General features: G+C 43.1%; 4 protein-coding genes and 1 long non-coding RNA gene across 6 annotated transcripts; 1 reads left to right on the forward strand and 4 right to left on the reverse strand.

Annotated features, from left to right (window-relative positions):
• Nucleotides 1–9,127: 9,127 nt before the first annotated feature.
• Nucleotides 9,128–10,196, reverse strand: LOC133709092 (small heat shock protein, chloroplastic-like). Its single transcript, XM_062134705.1, has 2 exons — nucleotides 9,825–10,196; nucleotides 9,128–9,730 (listed from the first exon to the last, which is right to left on the reverse strand). The coding sequence occupies exons 1-2, from the start codon at nucleotides 10,036–10,038 to the stop codon at nucleotides 9,243–9,245; spliced, it is 702 nt and encodes a 233-aa protein (XP_061990689.1). The 5' UTR covers nucleotides 10,039–10,196; the 3' UTR covers nucleotides 9,128–9,242.
• Nucleotides 10,197–12,139: 1,943 nt separating this feature from the next.
• Nucleotides 12,140–14,438, reverse strand: LOC133709091 (protein HHL1, chloroplastic). The gene is made up of 6 exons (XM_062134704.1): nucleotides 14,053–14,438; nucleotides 13,787–13,924; nucleotides 13,153–13,239; nucleotides 12,956–13,003; nucleotides 12,587–12,732; nucleotides 12,140–12,417 (listed from the first exon to the last, which is right to left on the reverse strand). Exons 1-6 carry the CDS (start codon nucleotides 14,320–14,322, stop codon nucleotides 12,405–12,407), a joined length of 702 nt encoding a protein of 233 aa, XP_061990688.1. The 5' UTR covers nucleotides 14,323–14,438; the 3' UTR covers nucleotides 12,140–12,404.
• A 1,111-nt stretch (nucleotides 14,439–15,549) lies between these two features.
• LOC133709094 (uncharacterized) lies at nucleotides 15,550–17,558 on the forward strand. 2 transcript variants are annotated; one of them, XR_009846145.1, is made up of 3 exons: nucleotides 15,658–15,937; nucleotides 16,061–16,225; nucleotides 16,936–17,558. It is a non-coding gene; the product is annotated as an uncharacterized LOC133709094 (long non-coding RNA). The 2 variants fall into 2 exon arrangements; XR_009846144.1 differs by lacking the exon at nucleotides 16,936–17,558 and having other exon boundaries at nucleotides 15,550–15,937; nucleotides 16,061–16,553.
• A 463-nt stretch (nucleotides 17,559–18,021) lies between these two features.
• LOC133709086 (GRAS family protein RAD1-like) lies at nucleotides 18,022–22,396 on the reverse strand. The gene has a single exon (XM_062134698.1). The coding sequence runs from the start codon at nucleotides 21,753–21,755 to the stop codon at nucleotides 20,223–20,225; it is 1,533 nt and encodes a 510-aa protein (XP_061990682.1). The 5' UTR covers nucleotides 21,756–22,396; the 3' UTR covers nucleotides 18,022–20,222.
• Nucleotides 22,397–22,537: 141 nt separating this feature from the next.
• On the reverse strand, nucleotides 22,538–24,846 carry LOC133709088 (probable carboxylesterase 11). The gene is made up of 2 exons (XM_062134700.1): nucleotides 24,002–24,846; nucleotides 22,538–23,379 (listed from the first exon to the last, which is right to left on the reverse strand). Exons 1-2 carry the CDS (start codon nucleotides 24,640–24,642, stop codon nucleotides 22,842–22,844), a joined length of 1,179 nt encoding a protein of 392 aa, XP_061990684.1. The 5' UTR covers nucleotides 24,643–24,846; the 3' UTR covers nucleotides 22,538–22,841.
• Between the last annotated feature and the right edge of the window lie 156 nt (nucleotides 24,847–25,002).

Genomic DNA, 25,002 nt, shown 5'->3' on the forward strand with positions numbered 1-25,002 from the left:
CCCTCTGACGCCCTTTGTATTTTACTTGACAGGTAGCGGAAGCTTTGAGAGCACCACAAGTATCGATCCGCCCACCGGATCAGCGTTAACAAAGGTTCAGCTACCGCCGAACTTTTAGACATTAACACCTAGAAATGACTATTTTTGGGTCCGGCATCTCTCCCAGCAAGTACAAATAAATAAAACACTCGGAGTAGGGTGGAGCTCGATACCTTACGTTGGGTTTAGGGTTTAGGGTTTCGGGTTTAGGGTTTAGGGCTTTGGGTGATACCCACCGCATCCCATCGGGCCAAATCTCTCGCTCGGACCTCCTGATACCAAATCTTTTCCTCGGGAGCGATGGTAGGCCAATAGCCCACTTTCCTCCTTGGTCCCCAACTGCTAAAATCACCAGGCACCTGCCGAAGAGCCGCTATGGGACGGCGGATGGGAAGCCCATAATAGGCCATAGCATCATCTGGCAAACGATCGCGAGGTGTGGGACCCAGACTCGCTTGACTATCACCGCCACCAAAGCCCATCAGTCGACTTCTCTCCTCTCCAGTCTGACTTCTACATCGAATACTCATGTTAGTCCGCCAGGTGAATGCGGCTTTCTCAGTGATTTCACCTGCCTGATTGGTAACAAATGGTTTCTTGGATGTCATTTCTAGATCGCAAGGAACACTTCTCCATTACACCTTGATTTATAGCTCAGATATTTTTGGAGATTAATTTATTAGCTGGGCCAGTGAGTGGCCCTAGTTGATAATTAATGAATCATTATTCCATCTTGAGAATCGCATCTAAGGCGACAATGAAGATATTTCTCCATTACACCTTGATTTATAGCTCAGATATTTTTGGAGATTAATTTATTAGCTGGGCCAGTGAGTGGCCCTAGTTGATAATTAATGAATCATTATTCCATCTTGAGAATCGCATCTAAGGCGATAGTGAAGATATTCCACATTTTCCTACCACCGCAGGGCCAGCATAGTGGCCTGATGTTTTTTAAATAAAACATGATTAAAACCGATGCGGTTTTAGATGCTAAAGTTGCAGCAAATATGGTGGTTTCACTTGGTCACACGTCATGATGTCGATAGCCATGATCCAATCATCATCTTCGGCATAAGACTCGCGAAGGATTAAATGGTAGCAAACAGTTTGCTATTTTGCATCTTATTTTGCCAAGTACTATAGGCCTTGATCTAGCCAGGAAAGCGGCTCGAACACCTACATTTGAGAAAATCAACAGAGAGCCAGCGAACAAGGCAGATACTTGTTGTTATACACATGGCGAAGCTATCACCAAGGAAGAGAAGGATCCTCATTCGCGATCAAAAGCAGTCTCCTTCGCATGGGGGGCACACCAAAGTTCTGATCTCCTACAACCTGCCCAAGTTTCGCCAGATTTATGGGGGGCAATAAAGTTGGCAAAGGAAGCGTCAGTTCATGACAAAGGCAAACCAGATTGTGGCATTCAAACTTTATGGCCTATTTAGGGGCCTATATGGAATCAGTCAAGCCAATACCAGTGGCTTTTGGAGCAACAACATTATAAGAGCAGTGCTGATTCAAGACCTCTTCAGTCAAGACGAAGACCTTTGACTTCGAGGTCTGGGGGGCAATGTTTGGACCCAAAATGAGCATTTTGGCCTGACAAGGCATGTCTTGGAGAAATTGAGCCAATGTCAGTGGCTCAAGCTATATATATTGTCGACAAGTTCGAAATATATATTTAGAGGCTAAATAAAGCCTACTATGGAAGCATGAAAAGTCAACTATAGCACATTTTCCTACTTCAGCTAGGAGAAACCGAGCTAAACAGAAGGAGCGGCCGCCTGACCAAATGAACTCTAAATGAGCTGAAACTCTGTAGATCCATTCCGGACATACCAATGATCATTTCTTATGAAGAGTACCAGAGCTAGTTTTGAGTGGAAGGCCTTCAAACAATCAATCCAATTTTCTGCAGAAGCAAAACTGGAAAACTGGACCTGTAAGAGGTCCAGCAGCATTTCCGGCCCAACCACATGGAAATAAATTCTGAAATTTTACCAAAATAATCTACATTCATGTTGGATCATTTCATATGAAGAAATCGAAGGTTGAATCTGAGTTCTTAGTGGAGATAAAAATTGAAGGATAAGGGAGCAGAAAATGACTTAAACCTAACAAATTCCATTAAGTGTTTAAGTATTCAAACCTAACATTCCATTAATGTTTAAGTGCTAAAACCTAACCCATTATGAGTTGTTTAAGGCCAAATAGTGTTGCTTGGTAGCCTATATATAGAGGCTATGTGGGGGTGGTCAATAAATTTGACCCTGCAATCAAGGCAATTAAAGAGAAGTAATGACAACAGTAAATGCAACGGTTAATGTAGCTGTAAATGCGACGATAAATGCGAGATTCAGTATCATAATCATGGTCGCTAATAAGTGACGGTTATTGCAGAAATAAATATGGTCTTAATGGCAGTATGCCGCTCAAGTTACCACAACTTGATGTGCAAGTTTACTTGCAGTCCACGCCGAAATACATCTATAAATAGACGGCTCGACGTCGAGGTAAAGCATCGAATTCCAATTCACTCTACTCCACTACTAAGAAACGTACTGACTCAGGCATCGGAGAGTTTTCTGCTGGTACCCCCTCCTCCTCGAGCCGACGGTCAAACTTCGAGTCAACGCTCGAGGGAAGCTTCTCGATTGTTCCCGGTCAGCTCCCGCTCCAGTCTGCATTCATTGGTGAGTCAAACTCCTCAACGGAATTTTTCGACACCAACAAGTGGCGCCGTCTGTGGGAAACACTTTTCCCTAAAAAGTGATGGCGGGAGCTGCCCCTGACGAGATTCCATTTCTGTCACTGAGGACTGGTAGTGACGAACTTCCTCCCCACCAACCACCGAATGGGCCCATCCCGAGCCCCATCGGCGACCTGAATTCGCCTCCAGCTGACGAGACGCAGAGGCTGAGACAGGAACTCGAGCAATTTCAGAAGGAAAAACGGGACCGCGAGGCTCGTCGTCGACGAAAGTTTGAAAGGTTACTTGACAGTGATTCGTCAGACGACGACGCCATCGGCGATTTCCACCAAACTAACAACATGGTAGCAAACGCAGGCGCCAGCGGCTTTATCGGGGGAATCTCTGGTGGACCCCTCGTCGAATGGGGGGCAGAACGGCGGAGCCGGACAAGGCCAATCCAAGAGGGCGCGCAACGAATCGTGGCGCGAGAAGATGGAAAAAATGATTGATGCATGCAAGCGTGCCGGCCCACGAGAGCTGGCGGCGGAAATCGCAAGGGACGTCGGTAAGTCTCCGTTTACCGACGACATTTTGAATGCGGCAAAACCCCGCCGGTTTACCACGCCGGTATTCCACAAATACGACGGAATGACCGACCCGGTGGACCATGTCAAGGGGTACAAACAACAGATGTCCATCGAGACAACCGACGAGAAATTAATGTGCAAGATCTTCCCTTCTAGTCTCATGGGGTGGGCGTCGACATGGTTTCAAGACCACAAGCCGCATTCCATACCGGATTTCGACACATTGAGCCACACTTTCATTTCACAATACTTTTGCAATCGCAAACAAAAGAAGGACATGGCGACTCTTTTCAGTACCAAGCAGAAGCCGGGGGAAAAAGTAGGGAAATTTTTCGAAAGGTTTACAACTGAAATTTGCCATGTTAATTATGATCCCCAATTCGCCGCGATCGCCTTCCGAGAAGGATTGCTTTTGGGGACGCCATTATGCGAAAGTTTGCTGCGTGATCCGCCAAAGGACATGGACGACATCATTACAAGGGTTCAAGGGGAGATCAGAATTGAAAAAGCCAAGGAAGCACGCGAAGCCCAACTCACTGCCGTTGTCACCTCGAGAGAAGTTGAATGGAATAACACAAAGAATGACATTCAGAGTGATAAAGGAGGGAAGCCTCAAGATTATCCCCTTGAAAAATGGTTTACGATTCACCCCCTGACCATATACAAAAGACACGGTCATGAAGGAATATTTGAAAAGCCGCCCCCCCAACCGGAGGCTAGTGACGAGGTTGAAAGAAGTCGATATTGCCCGCTCCACGAGACAAGGGGCACGGAATATATAAGTGTCAGGGAGTGCGACCAGTAATCGTTACAGCAATGAAGACTGGTAAACTCCTTCAGTATAAAATGATATAAATTAAGGCAATCAGAGGGTTCATGGAAAAGTCCACGCGCCGAAATTCATCTCGAGTAATGGAGAAGGTATGATAATATGGTGACTTCGTTTTGATCAAAAGATGGCACAACTCGTAAAACTCAGGTAAGAAACATAAAAGAGTTTCAGTGATTTTTGCGCGTGTTGATATTTCATTCGAGAGACTATTGAAATTATGTATTTTGTATTTGTCGCGTGAATAATATCACTGGGACTGGTTCCTCGAGTAGGACAGTTGATTTGATTCGTAGGAGCTGGTTCCTCAAGCAGGACAGTTGCCTTAATGGTTCGAAACTAGTTCCTCGAGTAGGACAGTTACGTTTGATTCGTAGGAGCTGGTTCCTCGAGTAGGACAGTTGCCTAAATGGTTCAAAACTGGTTCCTCGAGTAGGACAATTACGTTTGATTCATAGGAGCTGGTTCTTCGAGTAGGACAGTTGCCTTAATGGTTCGACACTGGTTCCTCGAGTAGGACAGTAACATTTGATTTATAGGAGCTGGTTCCTCGAGTAAGACAGTTACCTTAATACTTCGAGTAGGATGGCGTGCCTCACCCTCGCTGTAGGCAGGGGTGGGATGATGAACCACACCCTCGCCGAGAGCGGGGGTGGGATGATGGACCAGACCCTCGCTGCAGGCGGGGGTAGGATGGCGTGCCTCACCCCTCGCCGAGGGCGGGGGTAGGATGGCGTGCCTCACCCCTTGTCGAGGGCGGGGGTGGGATGATGGACCACACCCTTGCTGTAGGCGGGGGTGGGATGGCGTGCCAAATTTTAATCATGCAGGATATAGGGTGTGTAACTAATGCGTGGCGGATAGACTCGCCATCACGGTTTGGTTTCCCTTCTTCTATTGTTCTGCACAGCTCCATGCCTCGAATATTTTACTCTCGTTTTGTTTTTCTTTCTGAGCGTCTGTGAGCACAGACAAGAAAAACAAGGGGGCAACTAGGGGAGTGGAATATAAGGGGGCACATAAGAGAGATGACGACGTGGCACCCTCGTCGAGGCACCCTTGTCGTAGCCGATGTCGACGTGCCCTCATCGAAATGGACGCCGACGTCGAGGCACCCTTGTCGAAATGGACGCCGACGTCGAGGCGCCCTCATCGAAATGGACGCCGACGTCGAGGCGCCCTCATCGAGAGGGACGCCGACGCCGACGTCAAGGCGCCCTAGTCAAAATGGACACCGACATCGAGGCACCCTTGTTAAAGTGGACAACTACGCCGACGTCGAGACCCCTTTGCCTTCATTAAAATAGACACCTACGCCGACCCGAGGTTGACGCCCTCGATGTCGGGGCGCCCTCGTCGAAGTGAACACCGGCATAGAGAACACCAACGTAGAGGTCGACACCGACATCGAGGTCGAGGTCGCCGTTAAGGTGAAGTTATTGAGAAAAATGCTCAACGTCGACGCCAAGGTGAAGTTATTGAGAAAAATGCTCGACGTCGATGCCAAGGTAAAGTTATTGAGAAAAATACCTACACCGACGTCGAGGTTGACGCCAAGGGCCGACGACGAGACTCCAACGTTGGGGTCGACACTGAGGTTATTGCAAAAGAAGTTATCGACGTCAAGGTTGGCGCCGACGTCGAGGTTGACACCGACGTGGAGGTTAGCGCTGAGGTTATTGAGAGCGAGATCATCGACATCGAGGCTGGCATCGTAGTTATTGAGAAGGACGTCACCGACGTCGAGGCTGGTGCCGAGGTTATTGATAAAAAGTCACCACCGTCGAGGTTGACACTGCAGACATTAAAGAAGACGTCATCGACGCCTACGCCGACGTCGTGGTCATTGTGAAGGAGACGTCACAAAATGTTAGGTGACTAAGAAGGGATAAGAAGGGAAAAGAGGAAGAGTTTCACAGCTGGGTACCTCAGGCTCGGAGTCTGGTTTGAACTGCGGTGGGGGCACGGCTTAGGAACGAGGTAGCTCAGTGGGGTCACCGAACGCAGGCGAGACTAGAAACTAGGCTTCGGCGCTGGGGGCGAGGCACCGGAGACTCCACAAGCAGACAAGTCCGCGACGCGGAGACTTGACACTAGAATGGCTGCAAGACAAAGGCAGATTTGAGTCCTGATTTGGGCACGTCGGCATCGACGAGATGAGATGCCGACTCTAAACAAGGAACGAGGATCTTCTTATACGGGCCTCTACATCTTCAACACGAGGAAGGCCTAGATGAAATTCAAAGAAGGATGCCCAAAGAGAAGTATGAAGATGTGGAGCCCATAGAGAAATTTGAGCTTTGAAAATTTTCTCTTGTGATGAATTCCCAAGGAGAAAATTTGGGGGCATTGTGGGGGTGGTCAATAAATTTGACCCTGCAATCAAGGCAATTAAAGAGAAGTAATGGCAACAGTAAATGCAACGGTTAATGTAGCTGTAAATGCGACGATAAATGCGACATTCAGTATGATAATCATGGTCGCCAATAAGTGACGGTTATTGCAGAAATAAATATGGTCTTAATGGCAGTGTGCCGTTCAAGTTACCACAACTTGATGTGCAAGTTTACTTGCAGTCCACGCCGAAATACATCTATAAATAGGCGGCTCGACGTCGAGGTAAAGCATCGAATTCCAATTCACTCTACTCCACTACTAAGAAACGTACTGACTCAGGCATCGGAGAGTTTTCTGAGGTACCCCCCCTCCTCCTCGAGCCGACGGTCAAACTTCGAGTCAACGCTCGAGGGAAGCTTCTCGATTGTTCCCGGTCAGCTCCCGCTCCAGTCCGCATTCATTGGTGAGTCAAACTCCTCAACGGAATTTTTCGACACCAACAGGCTACAACAAGTATCATCTCAAAAAACAATTCATTCATCAAAACATCTCTAAGATGATCTAAGTTCTCTCTAGAGCAACCTCTCTAAGAGCAACTCCTCTCCTTTTCTTTCTCTTACTGGTGATCACACTCCTAGTCCCAGTCTTCTCAGAAGCCGACTTTCAGTGCCACCAAACCCTCTGTCAACGTACTTCGGTCCTAGTCTCCTCGGGAGCCGATTGTAGTACCACGACCACAACGGTTACGGAACCAGCCAAGCAAGGGTAACGCCCTCGCAAACCAGCCAAGCTAAAGTCACGCTTTAGCAAGTTCTCTCTACTTCCCAGTGGTTCTCGCTCTGCTCGATCTACAACATCGAGTATCGATTGTGATTTTCAAGAAGCTCAGCAAAAGTCCTCGCCACAAGGCATAAAGAATCCCACGACGAGGTTGGTGCTCTCCTCATCCACAATCGCTTGATAGAAGTCAGGTCAAGGGACACCCCCGACGACCGCACCCGAACGGTGCTGGCACGCCCGCGCAGAAAAGAGACTGTCGACCAGCTGCAACAAAATTGGAGCCAAACAACATCTTATGAGCATATAGACAAACATTGAATAACATGTTATGCTGTTGAAGTGGATTTTAAGTTTTTTTTTTTTTTTTTTGAAAGAGATTTTAAATATTTATAGGAAGTCATAAATTAATGATTAATTCAAAAATACACTTTGTAGTTAAGAGTAAAAAGTTTTAACACGTTATATCTTATGAGAAGACAGACTAAAAATTGAATGTGATGTTATCCTGTTTTATTGGATTATATAGAATTAGATGTTAATGATTCATTCGATAATACATGTTGTAGTTAAGAATGAAAAGTTTTAATAGATGCATCTTATGAGATTGACAGACTAAAAATTGAAGACAATGTTATCCTATTTTGATGGATTTTATGTACTTAAAGAAAGCCATATATCATTATATCAATGATTCATTCAACAACACACATTGTAGTTAAAAATGAAAAGTTTTAACATGTAACATCTTATGAGAAGATAGACTCAAAATTGATTGCAATGCTATGCTATTCTATTGAATTTTAAGTACTTATAGAAAGCCATATATTAATCATTCTAGCGTCTCTGGAGTAGTACCAAAAGAAGATCTACACTATCTCTACGTATTTGAATGTATAATGAGTAGGACTATATGTATCTACCACTTGTGGGTACTACCACTAGCTTCTTGTCTGTCTATAGCCTTAAATGACAGCGGAAAGGTATGTAACAACAGATTCTGGCTTGTGACGCATATACATTTTCCCTTATTCAAAGAATACACTTGTAAATGAGAATGAAAAGTTCAACAAATGATATCTTATATATGAATAGACAACAAAAAAATGAATATTATGTTATCCTATTGTAGTGATTTTAACTACTTATAGAAAGTCATATGTTCATGATTCATACGACAGAACAAAAAGTTATAAATTTATCATTTACAAGTACAATGTATGATACCGTTGTTTGCTGATATAGTGAATTCAATTTTCCTTCAATTAATTATAGAAACTCATATATTAATATTTCATTCAAAAATATACACAGCATAATTGAGAATGAAAAAAATATTTAATGAGTAGCCAGACAAAATATTTGGTCTAAGGATGTTTGGTATGACACTATTTTCGTATAGCATTTTCCTTTTCCATGTGAAATAAGAGTTCTTGCATAAGTAGTCTCTTCCTTTTTTCAGTCAAATGTATGTAATCTTCAATCTTTACGTTTTGACATTTGAGGCAAAATTGAGCTATCGTACGAATCAGTGTACCCTGATAATTCAAAACAAGTTCCTGTTTATTATCTGAAATTTCATAGAACCGATTCTTTACCATTTGGTCACATTCGCAGTCACTCGAATCGAACACCGATATCTATTACATGTCATAGAGTTTTAACATCGATCTCAGAGACTAGTTAGAGGCAACCACAAAAGCTCATGCTTCCAAGTTCTAACAATTTCAATGATGAACTTAACAATCACCTCTCACAGGTACAAGATAAAGAGTGTACAATGTGATTTAACAGCAGCTATTTATGGATTGCCAGGCTCACTATCCACGCAGCAATCTTGCGTAGTAATTGAAGAAATAGAAGAACAAGAACCAACTCTGTTTTGCATAATTGATCCCTTTCATTCTGAACACACTTTCAAAACTTGAATTAAATACAAGAGAAACATAATCCTAATCCTCAGCTACATGTGATTCTATCATTGAACATTAATGTCCAAAATCTTGGTGCTGCTCATAGCTTTAGGAATAGTGATATACAAAACCCCATCTTTAACCTCAGCCTTAATCTTCTCAAACTGAATATTCTCCGGCAATGCAATTCTACTACTGTACTTTCCATAACTCCTAACCGACCACTCTTCACCTTGTTCTTCTTCCTCGACTCCACCACCATCTTTCTTCTTGACCGCCTTCTCAGCCTTAACCACCAGCATTTTCTCCTCCACCCAAACCTTGACATCCTCTTTGGTCATTCCGGGCATGTCGAACCTCATCTTGTACTCTGTTTCAGCTTCTTTGATCTCCCACGGTGTCCTTCCCCTGCCGTACCCGCCAGTCTCGGTCGGCAACGGCGGAGCCCACACGCCCGACTGACCCGAATAGACAAGCGGGTCGTCCATCATCCTCTCCATGGTCTCCATCATCTGCTGAACTGTCCTTGCAGTTGGAAACCGGTCCCATAGTCCTGCAAAAGGTGAAACTCGAAAGATTAATCATTTGTGGAAAAAGTTTGAAACTTTTTGAGGTGGGAGTTTTGGGTTCGGTGAGGGGTTGATTACCTACGGGCGGGGTAGGGGCGACTCTCTTCTTGGATTGGTTTTGCTGTGGTTGTTGGTGTTGCTTGGTGACTCTCTGCAAGTGGTCGAGGTTGTCTCTGGCTTCGTTTGCCATGGCCTTCAAGCTCAAACCTCCACCGTTGATTGGAAGAGTTTTGGTTCTTCTCCCAGGTGACAAAGGGAGAAAGAAGCTGAAATTGGATAGAGCTTGTGACATTGTTGTTGGTTAAACCGTTTGAGCGAAAATGGAGCTGTACGTGCTAGGGTGATCTGTTTGGTAGGGATGGAATTGTAGTAGAAAGAGAGTGTATTCTGTGAAAAAGAGAATGGGATCTCCATGATTTAAAGGGGAGAGTGGACATTTCCAGAAGAGGAATAGAGGGATGAAGAAATATTCGGACCATTTCTGGAGGAGTCCAGAAACCTCCCTTGGTTAAAGTCAGGGTTATCTGTAGAATGGTGTTGACAACTTGTGGTAGGGTATGATTTGTCTTTTAGATTTTTTTTTAAGAGCATTATTCTGAGGGAGAAGTTTGAGTAGTGTTTAGTTTCCACGTGATCTATGCATTTGACGTGTTAATTTGGACCGGCGTGAAAATGCACTAATTCCATTAAAAAATTTGTGGAAAAATTTATGCATCAATCTGTCACACAGTGTCATTTTGTAATCGTATGCTGGAAAATCCAAGGCCATAAACACGTAAACGGTAAACCTTTTACTGAGAGGGTTAAGTCAGACACCTCTTTTACTGTTAACATTGACTGAAGTCACGGATTTCATCGGAAAACTATTGGGCTCTATTTGGTTTGTGGAAAGGAAATGAATCATTTTCCTTTCCATTGGGAAAGTGGATCCTGGGGGTGGGTGGGGGGAATCATTTTCCACCTCTTTTCCTTTCCATTGGGAAGCATTTTCCCTTCCATTGTCACTCCCAAACACAGGAGAGGAATGCCATTCATTTCCCAATGCCCAAAATTTGTGAAACAAACACAGCCTTGGGGTCGCCGGGATCGGACCTCTATTCCTCCATCGATGTCGTTGGAGCTTGGTAAGTGTGGGCACATTGAATGGTGAAATGCAAAGACCACGTTGAATCATGATTTCATTTTAGGCTCTCACTCTACAATGCCTTTCACAAAGGGCATAGAAGACTTTGTGGATGTTGATGCAGAACGGATGACAGCCCAATTCGAAGAACAGTTAGAGCGTGTTAAAGGAAGAAAATGAAACCTTTCCAGAAAGGGAATCGCGCCACGAGCAAGACTCGTTGCTGTGCCACGACCTGTGGTCTTTTTCGGGCTTTCGGGGTCGTTTAGGGCCTCAAAACTACATTTTTCTATTTTTCGGAGTTTTGGTTTTCTTAGTTTATTTTGGGTTGTTTTCGTTTTTACCCATGGGGTTTAGGGTTTCAATGTTAGTCGCCCTAGGATTTATTTTCTCTTATTTAAGCCGCCCTAAGCGACGGCAAACGCATCTTTCATCTTTTTATCAATAATATAGAGATTTTTCTCTTTATCTCTGGTGGACTCCAGAACACTTTATTAGATTTATTGCTGGTAAACCTAGTTTATCAATCCGACTACGTTAGATGTTCTGCTAACAGTGCAACAAAGAGAAGATGTAGAAGTGCCACGCTAGAATGGACAATGGAGCTGGTTAGACACCCAAAAGTGATGAAGAAACACAGGAAGAAGTTCGAAAAGTTGCATCCGCTGCCGGAAAAGTTGATGAATCCCACCTTCCACACATTCATCACTTGAAAGCTGTAATAAAGGAGGCAACGCGATTGCAACCACCAGTTCCTCTACTGGTTCCTAGAGAATCAATGGAGAAGTGCATTCTGGACGGCTATGAAATACCTGAAAAAACTCGGGTTCTGATCAACGCCTATGGGATAGGAAGAGACCCAGCAGAAGCATGGGACAACCCCCTGGAGTACAGGCCCTAGAGGTTTGAGGATGGAAACAGTGAAAATGTCAAAGATCTAGATTCCAGGTTTCTACCATTTGGGAGAGGAAGAGGTTGTCCTTGTTCTGGTTTTGGCTTAGCAACTGCAACTGTACATAGAGATTGCATTAGCTCGCCTCTTGTATCACTTTGACTGGGCATTGCATCAATGAGTTGAACCAGATGAGGTAGACCTTGATGAGATTTTCGGCCTTGCCACAAGAAAGAAGTCTGTTCTTGTTCCAGTCCCAACAGCCAACAAGCCAATTCAGGGAAGAATTCCAGTCCAAATTAAAGCATATCCTAGTGCAATGTATAATTACCTAGTATTGCAATTCTAGTAATCAACAATAAAAACAACAACAAAGAAGACTACAAAAGGTGTTCCATGAATCTTGGTTAAAGCGTTTTTGCTTAAATTCAGCTTTCAAGAGATTGTGAAAAAATACAAGTATGGAACAGGGCTAAATTTGTATTAGATGTTATTGGAAAATAACATAAATTTCTGAGATGAACACAGAACTATGAACAAAACCGTGTGTAGAATCCTAAACCACCTTTTAAGGAAATCTCTATGCAGCAGATTAGGCTTCTCTATCTTCCACTGCAACAGGCCGAGTGATTGCTTCTTCTCTTCAACGTTTAACCCTGGCAAATAACCAACAATCATTTTAGCCATGTAAAGTGATTGATATAAAAGACAAACGCAAAGGATGTTGACAGGAACGAGATCAATTCGAGCAGGTCTTAAGTTTGAGATTAGACAAAAAATTCTACTAGTATAATTGGAAAACAAAACTTTAAAACTATAACTCACTTTTCCTTGGGTTTTTCAATTTTTTGTTCTGATTCCTCAGACTCGGATGAACTTATAGCCGTCAGCTTGCCAAAAGATTCCTTTGCTTCCCCAAAAAAATCTTTCACTTTATCAAGAGTGGTTCTAAGCTGGTCTGGTGTTGGAAGCTACAATTTGGTTTCAGAATGAAAAAGAAATTAGCGCAAACAATAATCTGACAATTTGATGAGAACATAAATTTACTCAGCATAAACTATTAGCTCAAGAAGAATGATGGAGACCTCCAGCTCAAAGCTCAAATCTTTTGAGCATCCGAATGTCTAATGCTTCATAATCTCAAGACAAAGACAATGGCATACGCAAGCATAACCAATAATATAAAACAATTACCTCGATTACATCTGACGTTGAAAGTGCTGCTCTCATATTACCATTTTCCTACAAATTGGCAAACTATACTTAAGACACCAAAATCACATATTTTAACTTTGTCATACTTGTTAACTTTCATCCCACTTCAGTGGTGGGAAAGGGATAAAATCATAAATGAAGTTTCAATTCAGTGTGTGAGATTATAAGAGCATTACCACAATCTTGTAGCCATATCTAAACTCAGTCGCTGACCGCAATACACGATACTGCTTGAACGCCGTCTTCTGTATTTCCTTCTCATCCTGTTTAAGTTACAAGAAACAGCAACCAAGTAAAACAGTAAATGAGAAACTACAAGTCCTATGCACAAAATGTTTAACCATCACATTCAGTTGATGAAGAGAGAATATATCCTCTAAATGAGGATTGGTCTACAATCAGAGAAAAGGTTCCAACCACAACAAGGCATGCATCAGTTGCTTCAATTCATAGCAACAGAGACCGTTCAAAGATTTTCGCAAATTATTCCAATTCATAGCACTCCCATTTCCCTGCCTCGAATCCGTGAAACAAATGAGGCATAAAAGCACATTGATTATCTTTAAATATGCTCAAAATCAGCTTTTTTAATCAAGTCTCTACAATTGTTAATAGAGTTTCAACTTCACATTGCTCTGTCGAACCATTTGTATCTATACAACATAACTAATCAACACAAAAGTTGCAACGAGTAATGAGATGAGAAAGTGGTAAACTACAGAGAGATGAGCATGAAGCCATGAATTAGTAATAAACCAACTAGACTGCAAAAATGTTGAAATCTATTTACATTAAGAAAACATAACTTACTCGGTAAATAACTGCTGCAAGATTTCTAGCAAGTGTATCTTTGTATATATATTTCCCCAGAAAATTATCTTTCGCTGCAAGCATGATTTTTGCCGTGGTTCCACCAGAGATCACACTAAGTGGGTACCATAGGTAAACCTGCTCCAACCCCAAAATATAATCCAAAACCATCAAATAAAATCACAAAGAACACAGAAAGTTGACAACTTTTGCAATTGAAAAGAATAAAGCAATGAACTTTGAAGCTTAAAATTAGAGAAACAAACATTGGCCATTCGAATAAACACAACGAAACGTGGGTTGCCATCGTCTTCAATCTTGGGCATGGGAGGAGGTTGACGCCTCTGGAACTGACGATCTTGCATTCCCTTTTTTCCCTTTGCTTCAATCACCAGTGCTTGGCCATCGCTTTGCTTACAAGCTTTCTGGGTCGTTTTTGAGGACACCAGTGAGTGCCTGACCAAACCGTCTTCATGGGTTCTTGAATTCGATAGTGGAAGCCGAACCACTGCGTTTAAAGACATACCCACTTCCATTTTCAGTTCGATTTTGCTGAGAGTTTTGGTTTTTCAGAAAAAAGAGCTCGCTGGAAATGTCCCAGTAAAACCTTCAAGGTCTTATCCACAGCTTCTTCTTCAGACTCTGGTTTTCGATTCCGAAAGACAGTTGCTTTGCCGCCATACACGTGGCAGCCCATAATGCATGGGATAGGAAGATGCCGGGGCCCACATGGGAAGCTGCTGATGTGGCCATCTATTGTGCCACGATGGTGCTTCGTATAATAGGTGTTGGTTTCTTGCACCATTTACGATCGAGGAGATTTGAACTTAAGACTCACCACTTTCTTATAACAAACGCAACAAGTCATAACAATAGATCTCATGAGTGAGCAAAATATTTATCGATTTAAGTAGAACGGAATTATTGTCAAGTCATCAAACATGATTAAGGAAATGTGTTGTAGTAATACTTGGCGATAATAGGAAATGACAAAGACTATGTACACAATTCTTTTTTTTTTAAGAAATAGATAACTTCATTAACTTGTCCATGGCCAGAAGGCACATACATCACAAACTGTCTCATACCAACAGTTCTAGGTGGTACAAGATATCAAACAAATGACAAGTGACCCTCATTGCAAACAAATACGCACACTTATTGAAAGTGCCTAGCTAAAAGCTCAAAACCCAAACTATCCAAGTTCTTGCTATAGCAACCCTACTCGCCTAGAGACCTCAATTGATGTATGACTAGAGTGACTAACTTACATAGCACCAGACTCTAGCAAATGCTAGGCACAGAATCAAGAAACCTAAAGTTTCTCCTTGCCCTTAGTTTTAGGGCCAACCTCTTGAGTAGCAGTAGCAGCATGATAGGTGAGACGTAGACTAGTCAATCCTACTTTCTTGTGAGACCAGGAACCCTTGTTTTTGCTGCCAAGCGGTCTGCCCAATCTCTTCTTCAATGTCACAAGCGCAACATCATCATCAGCTTTAATCAAACCAAGAGCTTCCGTGTGAGCCCCGGAAAAATTTATCGAGCTTAAATGAAATAGTTCGATAATTTACTTATCGATTTCGATAAAAGTTAAAGTACTCGAGAATAATTTCAGAAAATTTCGTGAAGTGAAATCCTCAATTTAGAAGTTGGATAATGAAGTACACGTCACGACGAGTTCGTGGAAATTTTCGGAGAATTTTTCAGTGACCCGAACTATTTTTTTAACTATTTTCCAAAGTTGAGGAATTTTAGAAATTAAATTAAGAAATTAGGAAACAGATGGCGAAATCCTAGCCATCCACCGACTCCACCTCTTGATCCTAGCCGTTCATCCTTAATTGGGTCAGTCTATATATCTCTGTGTGCTCTGTTGGGAGATCCAGAAGGATCGAGAGAGAGGAGAGAATCAGAGTTCTCTCTCTGACCCGAAACGAAACCCAGAAACCGGCAACAGGGTCCGACCGGCGCTACTTCGTCCGGCCACTGATCGACGACGGACGACCACCATATTCTTCGCCTCTTCGTCGCCTATAGCCTGATGCTCTTGGATCGTCCATGCACCTGACAAGGACGAAGAGTCGACGGTGAAGGTCCAAGCTTTCGCCGGCGATCTCTGCAAGTTTCCGGCCACCATTCAAGGCGCATTCGGTATGGAAATTCATCCCTTCGTCATAATATGCACGATTTGATACTTAGTTTTCGGATTGGAGTGAGTTCTGATGAATTGGGTTTCTGGATTCCTCTCGGTTCCGGCTCTGCTCTTCGACGCAGGCGACTTCTCTGGCCTCTCTTGGTTCGCTCTTCACCTCGTTTCCACTTGTTGATGCTTAATGTTCTAGAATGAAGCTAATTTTCAGAAACTGCTAGCTGGTGTGTTGGATTCCCAGTTCGTCATCATCTTTGTTCAACCGAGCTTGCTTGGAGTAGTTTTTGAAGGTATAATTCGAATTCTTGACTTGAAGTTCGGTTCTTGTTGTGCAGATCGGAAGTTAGTGACTTGAGTTGGTATATCTGTTGCTGGTACTTAAACTTTGAATTGAAATCGATTATTTGCTTGAACTGTGGAGTTGTGGTGGAGCTCGAATTGCCTTGGTTGTGTGTTTAGTTTGTTTAGTTGTTGTCAGTTAATTATATTGAGTTGTTAAGTGGAAAATGGCTATTAAATTTAAGAAGTGAAAGTACAGAAGATGTGATTTAGTTGTGAGTGTGGCTGTGGAATATTTGGAAAATGGTCAAGCTTGGGTGTCCTTAGTAATTTTGAGTATACCTTGTATGAAAATTTGGAAGTATGGGGATAGTAATTCTATCAGAATTATTATCCGACGAAATTTGAGTTAGAAATAAAGTTGAGTGTTATAGTGAGAATAAGTAGAGGGAAAATAAATTAATATATATTGGGTGGCCTTAGTAAATCGGGTGCACTCAATATATGTTTGGTGGATAACGTAACTTCAAGTCGGTGATCGATAATTACCCTAAATTATCGAGTCTACCTCAATTGGTCAAACATAGTCAAATGGTCAAAGTGGTCAACCCTTAGTCAACTCCTGGTCAAACAAGGAAAAGTTGGTTTGGACGATATATTAATCGTCGAGATTTCGTTTAACTGTTCAAAAGTTATTAACTATCGAAATGTCGGAATCTAGGACTCCAGTTACCCGAGGAACAGAAGGTTCGCAACTCTCGGAGTACGTGAGAGAAAGCATCGGAATCTAGGTAGGGATTCAGGACTCTCCTCGGTTGGTGATTTTTTTTTAATATTTTTATTAATGTGATGCATGTTAAGTAGTATGGTTTGGTTAAGTTCAAATGCGACGCATACTAACCAAATAACCAAATCATGAGAAAATGTGTGATGGCTTGAGAGCGAAGGGTGGCTCTGACTTCCTTGGGTTCGATCCCCAAAACCTCCGGAGGGTTAGTTACGCCGGTCGTCCGGGTATTCCGATCGTAATGACGGGCTCGGTACGTGTGCGTAGCTAGGTAGCGGACGCTCTCGCTACGCTTACCTGGTGATGAAGTAGATTGAGGTAAGGTCGTGTAGTGGGTCTATGGGACCGACTATCTGGTAAGATTCAGCGCGCGTATTCAATTTTGTATCATGCATCGATTTTCGAGTTAAAAAGCATTCTTATAAAGTTTGTCGTTCTTTAAAATATTTGGTTTAAGTATGTTTCATACTGGAGCGCTCCCAATACTGGTCTATTGATTTTCAAACCTAGTCGAGTTAGAGTTCCTGTTGAGCAGCGAGGACGAAAGCTCACCCCTACAACAGTATGGATGCAGGTACTGTGCACTGGTGACGGGACAGTAGCGAACGGAGCTAGGTGTGCGGAACAAGTTCGGTAAATCTTGGTTTGGTTTCCAATCTGAATTCTACTTCGCAATCTTTGTGTTCAGGGCTTGATGAAATCTAGTCTCGTGTCAAAATGAGTTGAATTCTTTTCATAGGGATTCGTACCTCATGCTAGCTTTTATCCAAGTTCTGGTCGGATGAGATAGGTTTTAACAAATTCAAGTTTTTCACCTCAAAAGTATTTGTAGCTTCTGCTGTGTTTCTACAAAAAGTTTTTCAAATAAAATGCCTAGCGGTCTTTAGAATGTAAATCGAGCGTTCGGTTTATGTTTTAGAGATTCGCGGCACTGTGACGTGCTTAAGCTGGTGAGGTGCAGTTTGGGGCGTTACATTCCGTTTGTAGAGTGAGAAGCTTGCCTCCCAAAATAGTTTTAAATTTCTTAGGAGAAGGTTCAGCGACCTCTTGTCGACCTCTTTTCTTATAGGTCACAGTGTGCTGCTGCCCATCTTGCAAAATAGAAGCAGGTTGGAGATCTTTAGTTCCGGAACCAGAAGGGTCCACTGAGATAGCTTCATCCTGCAATGCAGCCTCATGCTCCATACCTTCCAAACTTGAAGTGTTAGTCACGGTATCTTCAGAAGGTGAAGGTTCAGTCGAAGATCGTTCTAGGCGGCGAATAACTGGCTTCTTCTTTTTCAGCAGGGAAGAAGAAGGCCTAGGGAGATCACGGGAGGTCTGGGCAGAGAAAGCAAAAGCACCACTAGAGGTGGAGGGTCCGACACCAAATTTCAAAGCCCTAGGATCTGAGAGAGTAACAGACTCCTCACACTTCGCCCCATAATGCGTTAACATACCACACTGAGGGCATCTGCCCTTAAGATGCTCAAACTGGAACTGTAGAATAGGTTCTACACCTAGAGCCAGGAAAACCCTACGCTTGAGTAGAACTGGTTTGGAGATGTCATGAGAGAAAAAGATACGCACAACTCCTTTGCGAAATTCTCTCTTATCATAATCCAGATAGCCTCTCAGAAGGTTGCCGATGAGAATAAGATTGTCAGGTTCCTCGTAGAGGGGAGGGATACCCAAAACCCTAACCCATATCCTTACATGCTTCAGGGGAACATCAGCTATGGGGGTGACGCCATCATACTCCTCCAGACAGACTGGAGCCCGATCATAGGACCATACCCCGCCCCTAAGCACCTTGTTCCTATCCCTGGCCAACTCGAAAGAGAACAAGAACCTGTTGTCTGCCTTTTCTTGGATCCGGAATTCTTTCTCCACCATGCATCCAAGTCCGGAAAAATTGAGATTTGAAAGCGTTGGAATCCACCGGTTTGCGGGTGAGTGGTTTTCCGAGGAGAAAAGATTGAGCAGATCGCTGAATCGGGCCTCCTCCAAGTTTTCCCAGATCTGGGGCTTTACCCCCTTCAGCCAGCGCCAGAGAGGCCGCAAAACTGGCAGTGACGGCATCGATTGAGGCCATGGAGCAGTGAAGGAGAGTCGAGAGTGGCTGAGACGCCGACTAGGGAACTAGGGTTTAAGAGAGAGTCGCTAGGGGTCGAGAGAAAATCTCGCAAGTTACTAGCCCTTAGTCGATTGAACAAGAAAGTCTGTCAAAGACTCATATGTAACTCACTATGTACACAATTCTAGTGTAAAAGAACCACGAATTAAGTCACTACCATTTTGTATGTGTTTATGATTCTTTTGTGGCATCTAATTACATTTTCATCTCTCACTACCTAAAGTGTTGTGTTTTTATAACCAAATATTTTAGAAGTGAGAGCTTTATAATCACCAAAATGGTGCATTTTGAGATCATATAGAAGCTCGAAATCAATATTGTTTTGATTGTTTTTTTTTTTTTTTTTTAATAAACAGAGGGGTAGCTTAGATGACTTATCTCCTCTTGAATTTCATTCCGAATAATAAGAAAAGAAAAAAGTACAAGTGCGAGGAGGGGACATAAAACCAAACTCCTCAAGAGAAAGTAACAAAAAAGAAAACAAATGATAAATACAAGAAGAAAGTGAAACTAACGAAAACAAAAATTGGGCAACCCCAAGTAATAATCCTTCTGACAATAAGAGCGAGTAAGATCCGGGGGCCTGTCCCACCACGTTAAACTATCAGAATAGAGACCTATGTTAGCAAGAGCATCTGCAGCTTGGTTTCCTTCACGATAGATGTGTGAAGAACGGAAATGCATCTGAGAGATATGATGCAAACAATTATGTCACTCAATTTGTCGCTGCCAAGGTATCAAGTGAGGAGAATGAAGAAATGAAAGAACAAGAGCCAAGTCCACTTCTAATCATATATGTTTCCAGGCCGGTCCCGAACCTAAGCTAACTCAAGAGCCTTGATGACTGCCATAACCTTCGCTGTCACAGAGCTCGGAATATTAAGATTAGAGCAAAAGACATCCATAATACCACTTCTCAAATCTCCAAAGATGGCACCATAACCTGCATGCCCAGAAGAGCTACGTCAAGCACCATCAGTATTAATCTTTACCCAACCAAAAAGTGGAGGATGCCAATTAACTTCAAGTTTTGATTGTTATTAACATAATGAGTTTCACAAGTTTTTAACAGCCAACAAAGTCACAATGTTAAACGAGGTTTGATTCAAAAACATCTCCAGCAAGAAGCTGCAATGATAGGCTTCGACTTCCACCCAAGAACAAAGCAACCCTTGTCTTCCACAATTGTGTAACCCTCACTAGCATTCATTTCTAGCCATTTTGTAGCCTGCGTAATCATCTTCAGGGGTGCCGGTTGGAACCCAGCGCGCCTCATCCTCCTGCGCCATTGATCAACTCTTTCGTGCCGCTCCACTCGCGCAGGTCCCTCGCAGCTTACTATGTTCTTAATCTCCTCTCCGAAATAAAACTGCTCCATTTTAGCTCTCCTTGTGTCATATCTGGGCAGCATTGCATCTAAGGAGTCGAAGATGGCAGAGTAATTATGTAATGCCTCCATGAACCTCCCAAGAAAGAAAGGCCCATTGTGGCTCGAGTCCTGCTCAACTAGAACCATTAGCTTTGGTGATAGGTCATATAGTGTTTGTAGAACCGAGTTCAATGCTCCTCTACTCTCTTTCACAAGACAATGCAGCTGGAGTATGCTATTGATGACTAAAACCTCCCCATCAATGAGATTGAAATCTTCGGCCTTCAGGTTTTCCAAGTTGCTTTCCACTGCTAAAAATCCAAAATCCAGCTCCATGCTTTGTGCATACAACTTTAGTTCATTACCAATCGCTTCAAGGCGTTCACCAGAGTCACCAACACCAGTTATTCGAAGCCGGCGTAAGGGTTGTCCCGTTCGGCTGGCTAGACTTTCCATCAAGTTGAGCCATTGGTAGCCATGAAGGAGGCCTAGGGTCATGCCCAAGTCTATGACATGAACATAGCTCTCCCCCTCAAAGGCTTCCGATATTGATGTGTTTGCTACAAAATGACTAAACCGGATATGTGGACAAATCTCATAAACAAGGTGCAAAGCCTCATCCTTCTCTGATGAAACAGCAGTCATCTTTGTTGTAACTCCCACAGCCCCCAGTGGTTGAACGAGAGCAAGACGGTCAGAGAGAGCTTGGATAAAGCAGGAAGCTACTCGCTGGAATGATGTCCCAAAGACCTGGGCATTAGTTCTAAGCTCAGAAAGCAATGCTGAAGCATGAGTTTTGTCACGACAAGCCACAGCCTCAGCGCACGAAATGAGCTTTTGAACTAGTTTCATTCCATCTTCACTTCCTTCTTCCTCGGGCTCGCCTCCCAGCAAGGTTGAAGCTGCTTCTTCCATTTTCTCTGCTGCCAAGTATCTCCGGGTGTAAGCTGATATGTGATCCCGGAATTGAATTCTTGACAAGCTATTGAATCCACTAGTATACATGCTGCCACTGGCACTGCCACTGTAAAGACTATAATTAGTACTTATAATGGATTCATCGGCACTATCTTCAAGCTTTACCCTCTTATGATTTCTTGTTTCATCTATGAACGGAATCTCCCAGACAGCAGAATTGTTCTCCAGAGTCGAAAGAGAAGGGAAGGGAAGGCATGACATGGATGAGAGATTGAGATCAAGACCAATAACCTCATCACATTTGTTATTGCCATAGACTTCACAAGGTTGCACATAGAAACCAGATGCCATAGTGTAGCTTTCTAATGTATCAAAAGCTTCGGCAATCAAGTCTATAGACCCTTTACTCAGCAGGGCATATATACTGTAACTTGAAGCTTCCTTGTTCGAATTGATGACGATTACTATGTTGTTAAGTATTTAAAATGAACCTACAGACAAGCAAGTAGAAAGGTAAGTACTTAAAGAAGTGGTCTTACTTCCAGCAGGCATAGAGCAATGCATGCATAGAGCAATTACTGATCAGGGAACACACATTGCCATCGTTTTCACGGAATCCCTAGGATTTGGGAGTATTACAACCTGTCTTTGTCCATAGTCTGGGGGTTTATCGATATGTGACCATAATTTTCGCAGATAAAGAATTTTTGGCATGCTTCTTGTGGTCATTAATCTTATTCTAGACATTCCTTTCACCAAGTCCGGCCACCAGGTAATGTGGCCTGTAAATAGTCTTGTAATATCTAGAATAAGCTCAACATATTGAAAAACTGGGTTGTGTAGTATGACCAAGTAAAACCACCAATCTGTCTTTGCCGACCAGATTAGATGCTGTCGTTATGGGAATACTATATATGCATAGTGTACAAGGCAACCTGTACAGGATATTCAACTGGAAACAGCAACATTCATATATTTGGATAATCTTGGAATTAAGTGGCAGTCATGTGAATAACTCCAAAAGAATAACAACCATAATAAATTTTTAGCTGAGTCAGGTGACTAGACAAATATGTGATGCAAGGTCTGCTCATGAACCACTGCATTCAAATGCACAATTGATGAAGATGACAGAGCATGAAACAGAACTGATCTTTATTATTAGAATGAAAGAATAAAAAATTTGAATAAGTTTCATGCCAGGCATCACTATATTACATGTCAAAATTGAGCTAATGAACATTTACAAATCCTACCAAAGGCAATATATGTTCAGGCAAAAAACTACAGCTATGTTGAGTGAAGAGCAGAGTGGACCACTACAGAGATCCCAACAAATGGAAGTAACATCATGCTGTACACCGAAAAGTTCTTCCAAAGCTGATAAATGTGCTTCCTCAAGCTTCGACATTCTTTTCTATGTTTTCTCTGTACAAATCAATAAGAAAACTCACCACCTCTGAGTGATATATACTTCTTGACCCATATTGTGATATCATCAGCACAAGCCAGGGCCTGGGGTGTCTGGAGGAGCACATTAAGAGTAGCAAACTCATGAACAGCATTCTTGTACTCAAGAAGAGGTGCATCCACATTAGCCTTCCGCAATGCTTCTGAGTAAGCAATTCCCCGGTCACGCATCCAATCATGCTCTGCAACAATTGTAAGTGTGGGAGGCATGGTCTTTAAGGGCGGCCCTCTCCCAGGAACGAGAGGGTTGCCAGCTGGGTGGTCTAAATAAAACTCTTCCTTGGGTAGAAATAGCTTCCATGCCATCATACAAGTAGCCTTGTCATAAAAGTAGGAATTTGCCAACTTAATCTCGGACTTGTTAGGAACGCTTCCAATGAAGAAAGGGTACATCAGGATTTGAGCTACCACTTTTAGAGGATCCAAGAGGCTGCTCGCTTCCACAGCCTGCCGAGCTACATAATCTGCTATGTTAGCACCACAGCTCACTCCGAGGAGTATACACCTGCTCTGATATCAAAACCATGCCAACAACCCAATTAGTGACAGTGTCATCAATTCCATCATACAAAAGGAACACAAATCTAACCAGCTTTATCTGTAGAAGAGAGGGATGCATTATATAGAGGCTAGGAAAAACCATTGATTCAGAAATACCACTGCAATTGTCTTATTCATGACATCATTTGGCTTCTAGGCCATAAATCTTTTTCCTTCAAAGGTTCAATTACGTTTTGTAATTACCCAACACCAATCTCATATATCGTTTCCCTCCCATTTTGAATTCTCTACTTACAAAATTATACCACCAAAAATATCTATACCACCAAGACACATAAACACACACACATTCTGTCAATCATGACATTCATGTACATAACAGAGTTTAGACTCTACAAATTCAGCAAATACATGTGCGATTCAATTGGGATTATTTTCAACTCCAAGAACAAACACTTGACAAACATTTCCGAACCACCAAATTAGATGCATAATGAGTTTAGAGTACACAAATTCAGCAACTAAAACAAGCTGACAGTATGCAAATTCAGCAAATGCATGTAATTTAAACAAAAATAAATACCGATAAGCAACAATTCAATAGTAACTGGGGAGAAAACAAGTACCTAGAAGGTTCTCCATGAGCAGCCAACCAAGGCTCAACCATGGACGACCCAAAGCTATCGAAAATACCAGAACCATTTCCCTTCCTCCCATTGCGATTTCTCACCGCCGCCAAGTTGGCCTGCTTGGCCAGCCAGTTCAACACCAACATCCCATCCTCAAACGCCGCCGGGTACGGACTCTCCGGCGCCAGCCTATAACCCACCGCCACCACAATCACGTCGCACAGCTTCGCCATCCTCCTGCAAAACGCATCGTTACACGCCGTGCCGTTGCTCCCGATGACAAAGCCGCCGCCGTGGAACTGCAGCATAATCGGCAGCTTGCGGTGGCGCTTTCCGATCGGGGGAGAGTATCCGCCGTAGACGACGCCATCGGAGCCAAAGGTGGAGTCTTTGGGGAGGACTGTTTCGGGGAGGAAGATGCGGAGGGAGAGAGAGGATAAGGGGTCGATGTGGAGGTCCTTGGTGGCGACGCCGTTTTGGAAAGTCGGGTTGGCGGGAACGGACGGGTGGTCGGGTCGGGAAGTGGTGCCGAATTGGTCGCGGGTCTCTTCTTGGGTTTGGGTTAGAGTCTGTAGTTGGTGGCGGAGGTGGTACTTGAAGAACAAGCTCTGCAGCTGCAAGCTTAGGCTTGGCATCATTGAGTTTGGAAATGAAAAACAGAGGTCACAGGTGAAGAATTAAAGATTAAAGATTAAAGATTTATGGTGGTGGCCGCCATTGAAAGAGCGTTGGTTGTTCTTGGATTGGATTGGATTTTTCAGACGTGTTGAAATGAGGTGGTCAGAGTAGAAGCTTCGAGCATGAGGAGAGCTATGATATCATCAGGTGTTGTACTTTAGTTTAGTTAAGAGTTGAAGGTACAAGCAGGAGAATATGATTGGCTGGAGGCTGACGTGTCTCTTGGCTGGCGGCCGGAATATTGGGCCGATTTTGGAAGAATGAGATATGGCTTGTTATTAAGGGCCCGTTCTTTACAAAGTCATTTTTTCAAAAATTGT

Source organism: Rosa rugosa, chromosome 5 (genome assembly GCF_958449725.1).
Source record: "Rosa rugosa chromosome 5, drRosRugo1.1, whole genome shotgun sequence".
In the NCBI taxonomy this organism is placed as follows: domain Eukaryota; kingdom Viridiplantae; phylum Streptophyta; class Magnoliopsida; order Rosales; family Rosaceae; genus Rosa; species Rosa rugosa.